This window comes from Motacilla alba, chromosome 19 (genome assembly GCF_015832195.1).
Source record: "Motacilla alba alba isolate MOTALB_02 chromosome 19, Motacilla_alba_V1.0_pri, whole genome shotgun sequence".
In the NCBI taxonomy this organism is placed as follows: domain Eukaryota; kingdom Metazoa; phylum Chordata; class Aves; order Passeriformes; family Motacillidae; genus Motacilla; species Motacilla alba.
The window spans coordinates 4,389,910-4,395,296 of NC_052034.1; the positions used below are offsets into that span (position 1 = coordinate 4,389,910).

At 63.2% G+C, this 5,387-nt stretch overlaps 1 protein-coding gene across 1 annotated transcript; it reads left to right on the forward strand.

Moving 5' to 3' along the window:
- Positions 1–340: 340 nt before the first annotated feature.
- On the forward strand, positions 341–4,640 carry PIGS (phosphatidylinositol glycan anchor biosynthesis class S). The gene is made up of 12 exons (XM_038158251.1): positions 341–485; positions 586–725; positions 799–910; positions 1,358–1,447; positions 1,584–1,675; positions 1,818–2,016; positions 2,526–2,668; positions 2,761–2,875; positions 3,046–3,191; positions 3,300–3,400; positions 3,740–3,950; positions 4,049–4,640. Exons 1-12 carry the CDS (start codon positions 446–448, stop codon positions 4,322–4,324), a joined length of 1,665 nt encoding a protein of 554 aa, XP_038014179.1. The 5' UTR covers positions 341–445; the 3' UTR covers positions 4,325–4,640.
- Positions 4,641–5,387: the final 747 nt, after the last annotated feature.

Here is a 5,387-nt window from a genome sequence, read left to right on the forward strand (position 1 = left end):
GCGGGGCACCCGGGAGCTCTTGGCCCCCCCTCACGCTCCGGGCATCACCGTCTTGTGCTCACTTACGCAATGAGCTGTGCTGGGTCTCAGCCCGCCCATACACGTCGTGAGGCTCCGTGAGCTTGGCAGGGGGTGCGTGGGCTCCCCGTGAGGGCGGTGGGGTGGGTGAGGAGCTCCTGTCTCCTCTCTCCGCGTCTCTCGCCCGGTCCCGGTACTCTGCGCTGCTCCGGTGCCCACGGGCGGAGACGCCACATGTCCCTCCGCGGACCTCGTACCGGGCAAAGCTCGCCGCCTCACGGCCGATACGTGCTCTGATTGGTTCCGCTGCCCGCCCGTCTGTGCTGCCGCGCCTCGCACGCCGCGCCCATTGGGTGCTTTAGGTATTCTGAGTTCTGATTGGCCGAGCTGGCTCAGGCCGCGCCCCCAGCGGGGCCAGGAAGTGAAGATGGTGGCGGCGGCGGCGGCGATGGCGGCGGATGAGGCAGGTACTGGCGGGCGCGGATGCTCAGCGTTTGTTCGCTGTCTCCCGGCTCCCCGACCCCGGTCCCCGGGGAGCGGGGCCGGTGCTGAGCGCTGTCCCCGCAGAGCGGGCGCGGGGCCGGCGCGCCGCCCTGTCCTTCGCGACCATCGCCGTGGTGCTGGGACTGCCGCTGTGGTGGAAAACCACCGAGACCTACCGCGCCGCCCTGCCCTACGCGGACATCGATGGGCTCGGCCAGCAGCCGGTGAGCGCCGGGCGGACCCGGGGGCGGCGGCTCGGGGGGCTCGGGAGCCCGGGCTGACGCTGGCCCTGTGCAGGTTCAGCTGGTGGTGCCCATGGCCGTGGTCTTCGCCCCGGGATCGGTGCCCGGGGACCTGCCGAGGCCGCTGCCCTTCAGGGACGTGCAGGAGATGGAGATTTCCGTCAACCGTGAGAGACCCTCTTGTCTGTCCCTGCCCCGTCTGCTCCTCACGGGTGGCCTCGTCCTTTCGTGGGGGTCCCAACCTGCCCGTGGCTTCACTCCCCGGCAGCCCGGAGCTCCCGGGACCCCGAGCCCCGTTCACCAGCATCACCCTGTCCTGAGCTGGCAGTGCGGGGAGCAGGGGTGGGACAATGGGGTCTCAGGGTGCTGCAGGGAAGGGGCCAGCTCCATTCCTGGGGATGGGGACATGGAGCCCTGGGAGGGTGGGATGTGTCTGGCTGGTGTGGGGCTGTCTCGCTGCCAGTGTAGTGCCACATCCCATAGTGGTTCATCCCACTGGCACCCAAAGGACCTTGTGCCGTGTGTCCCCTTAGGGTTGTCCCTTGTCCCTGTGAGCACCAGGCTCCTGTGAGGGGCCTGGGATCAGCAGATTCACTCAGGTGTTCTGCCCGCAGTGAGAACCAGCGTCACGTCCCGCTATGAGATGCGCTATCGCAGCACCACGGCTCAGGAGGAGGCAGCACTGGCTGCAGCGACTGCACGAGGTACTGGAGCAGGGAATTGCTGGGGAGCTCCTTTTCCTGAGGCTGGCAGAGCAGAGAACACACTTGGCTTTGTGTCAGAGTGAGACAGGGATTGGAGTGAAATTCCCAACCCTGCCAGTGCTTCCATCTTCCCCAGAGGCTGATGCTGCTCTGTACCCGCTGCAGGACACCACCTTGGGCTCTCTGACCATGTACGTGGTCCCTGAAACCTCCTCTCTCCTGCCTCAGGTAGGGAGCAGCACCCTGTGGTGCCAGCCTTTGCGTGCTTCACCCCTGGGAGGTGGCATGTGTCACAGGTGGCTGTCACAGGTGGTGGCACTGTGCTGTTCTCAGGGCGCTGCTCCCAGCCCTCACCCCGTGCCATCCCCAGGGCACCAGTGTCTACGTGGGGAAGCACCGCAGCGCCCTGGTGAGGGCTGGGGGGAGCCTGGCTGCCCTGCAGGCCCGGCTGCGGGAGGTGACACAGGTGATGTCCTTCACGGCCAGCTCCATCGCCGCCGCCCTCTCGGACCGCGTGCCCGACGGGCAGCTCGGCCCCGACGCGCGGCGGAACCTGAAATCCAGCCTGGGTATGGATCCCCCATCCCTGCTCCCTGGGTTGGGAAACCTCCTGCTCCCGGGGAAGATGTTCCCAGGCCTCGGGAAACCTCCTGCTCCCGGGGAAGATGTTCCCAGGCCTTAGGAAACCTCCTGCTCCCGGGGAAGATGTTCCCAGGCCTCAGGAAACCTCCTGCTTCTGGGGAAGATGTTCCCAGGCCTCAGGAAACCTTCTGCTCCCGGGGAAGATGTTCCCAGGCCTCAGGAAACCTCCTGCTTCTGGGGAAGATGTTCCCAGGCCTCAGGAAACCTTCTGCTCCTGGGGAGGGTGCCATTCCTGCTCTACTTGAGGCACCCCTGGATGTCTTCTAGGCTAACAGACCCCTTTGCCTGTAGCTGTTGTTCTTGGCCACGGCTGTGCTGTGATTGCTCTGTTGGTGTCACCTCACACTGGGGTGGGCCAGGGAGGAGGGGACAGGCCCTGCTGCTCTTGGGAGCTCTGTCACAGCCTCGATGGCTCACAGGCTGCGGGTCCTTGCAGGGTATGAGATCACCTTCAGCCTGCTGAACCCTGACCCCAAGTCCCACACCGTGGACTGGGACATCGAGGGGGCTGTGAACCGCTTTGTGAAGCCCGTCCTGGACAAACTGAGCTTGGTGGCCAACTTTTCTGTGGATTCACAGGTGAGGGCTGGGAGAGATGGTGGGGAAAGCCCAGCCCTGACCTCCCTGGGGGGCACTTCTCTGCCAGCAGTATGTCCCTTGTGTGCCTGCAGATCCTGTACTACGCCGTCCTTGGAGTGACACCACGCTATGACAAGGAGTCCTCCAGCTTCCTCCTGAGTGCTCACAGCCTCCCACACGTCATCAACCCCGTGGAGGCCAGACTGGGTGAGCACTGTGCTCGTGCCTCACTGGGATCTGTCTCATGGCACCGTGGCTCCCTTTCCCCTCAGCCCATGTGAGAGCTGCTGGGGTGGCTGTGAAGGAGGAGCTGGGCTGTGGGCTGCTCTTGCTGTCCCTGCCAGCCACAAGAGTTCTGTGATTCTGTCCCACTGCAGGCTCCAGTGCTGCCTCACTCTACCCCGTGCTGAACTTCCTGCTCTATGTGCCAGAGCGCTCCCACTCCCCTCTGTACATCCAGGACAAGGATGGAGCCCCAGTGAGCACCAACGCCTTCCACAGCCCTCGCTGGGGTGGCATCATGGTATGGGAACCACGGGGGTGCTGGGACAAGGTGGGGCTCCCCATTCCCAGCTGGTGACCCTGTTGGCCCTGAGGCCCTGGCTATGCCTCATTAACCTTGCTCCTGCAGGTTTACAACGTTGAAGCCCCTGCTTCCCCCCAAGCCTCCCTCCCTCTGCATGTGGATGTGGACATGGCACGGGTGATGGAGGTTTTCCTGGCCCAGCTCCGGTGAGGATGTGCTCTTCCCTCCCCAGGCCTCTGTGGAAATCAGTGGGGTCAGAATAGGCTGTACCCAAACAACTTGTTCACTCCTCCTTCCGTGGGCTCTGGGGGGCTGAGGGTGCCTCTTTGTGGCCTTCGAGGTGCTGGCTGCTGGCCATCACTGTTTATGGCCAGGAACCAGGAATGCTGGCACATCTCCCGTTTCCTCAGATAGGAGGCTTGGCTTATCATGCCACACATCCAGGAGACAGGCAGGACTGGGACTAAACAACAGGGAAGGAGAGCAGGGAGCTCATGGGAATGAAGGCTTCTGATGTGGGCTGGGACCATCCCTTCTACACCCAGGCTACTCTTTGGGCTGTCTCGGGAAGAGGTGCCCCCCGAGTTCCTGCTGGAAAGCCCAGGGAATGAGGGGCTGGCTGACTGGGAGCTGGACCACCTGCTGTGGGCCCACACCGTGGAGAACATCGCCACCGTGTCCACCACCCTGACCTCGCTGGCCCAGCTCCTGGACAAGATCGGGAACATCGTCATCAAGGATGATGTTGCCTCTGAGGTAGAGCTGGGGCACCCTGAGCTGGGGAGCAGAGGGGGCTGAGTGTCCCTGTGTCCCTCCCTGGCCAGGGACTGACCCTTGGTGTTGTTCCCACACAGGTGTACCGGGCCGTGGCCTCGGTCCAGAGCGCTGTGACCGAGCTGTCCCTGGGCCACCTGCTCGCAGCTTTCCAGGCCAGCAAGGAGGCTGTCACCTGCTCAGAGAGGGCTTTCTTTGACCCATCTCTCCTCCATCTCCTCTACTTCCCCGACGACCAGAAGTTTGCCATCTACATCCCTCTCTTCCTGCCCATGGCTGTCCCAATTCTCCTGTCCCTGGCCAAGATTGTCCGGGAGACCAGGCTGCGTAAGAAGGAGCCCACCAAGATGGACTGAGCGATGGTGCCCTGGCTGGGGGCTGTCCCCACCCCGTGGGGTGGTGGTGTCACAGACTCATGGCCCAGGAAGGCACCCCAGGGTCCAGGCCTGGCTGCTTGGCTTGGGTGTGCCAGGGCCAGGATGCAGGAGTGGGAAGAGAGGCTGCTTTGGGAAGTGGGAAGGGGTCTCAATTTGGGTGCTGAGCCCTCCTGCACCCACAGAGGCTGAGAGGGGAGGGACGGTGCTCTCTTTGTGCACCCCCAGCTTGGTGCTGTGTTCAGAAGAAGCTGCTGTGTAAATAAAGAACCCCCTGTTCTCTGGGGGGCTGATGTGGGGCTGTGTGACCCTCCTTTAGCCTTCTGGGGGGTATCTATTGCCCTGCCTTCCCCTGGCCCAGCTTTCTTGCCCCCACTCCATTGCTTTATGGGCTCTGGCTCCTGCCTTATGGGTATTTAACCAAAAATACTTGTTTGGGGAGGGGGGACAGTTCCTGGGGGGCCAGTGACAGAATCACAGAATAATGAGGTTGAAAGGGACTCTAAGACCATCAAGTCCAACCTCTGCCCTAACACCTCAACTAAACTATAGCACCAAGTGCCATGCCCAGTCTTTTTTTAAACACATCCAGAGATGGTGATTCTACCACCTCCCTGGGAAGACAAATCCAGTGCTTTATTATTTTTTCGGTGAATTTTTTTTTCCTAATATCCAACCTCTACCTTCCCTGACGTAGCTTGAGCCTGTGTCCTCCAGTTCCTGCAGTCCATCCCGTCCATGGGCGCAGAGCCCCCGGGGGCAGCCCGGGCTCCAGCTCCTCCACCGTGTGTCGGTCTGAGGGTGCTTAGGGTGGCTGTCCCCTGCTCTGGGCCAGGTGTGGGGTCTGTCCCCACCTCACCCGGGGGGCTGACCCCCATGGCGGGGGTGGTTCGCAGGAGGGGAGACCCCAGTCTCCTCCAGCAGAAAGGGCTCGCCCTGACCCCCTGGGAGCAGCGTGGAGGAGCCGCTTCCCTCCCTCGCCCTGTTCCTCCCCCTTCCCGCGGAGCCGGGCGGTGCTGCGCGGCCGGGGGCGGGCCGGGGGCGG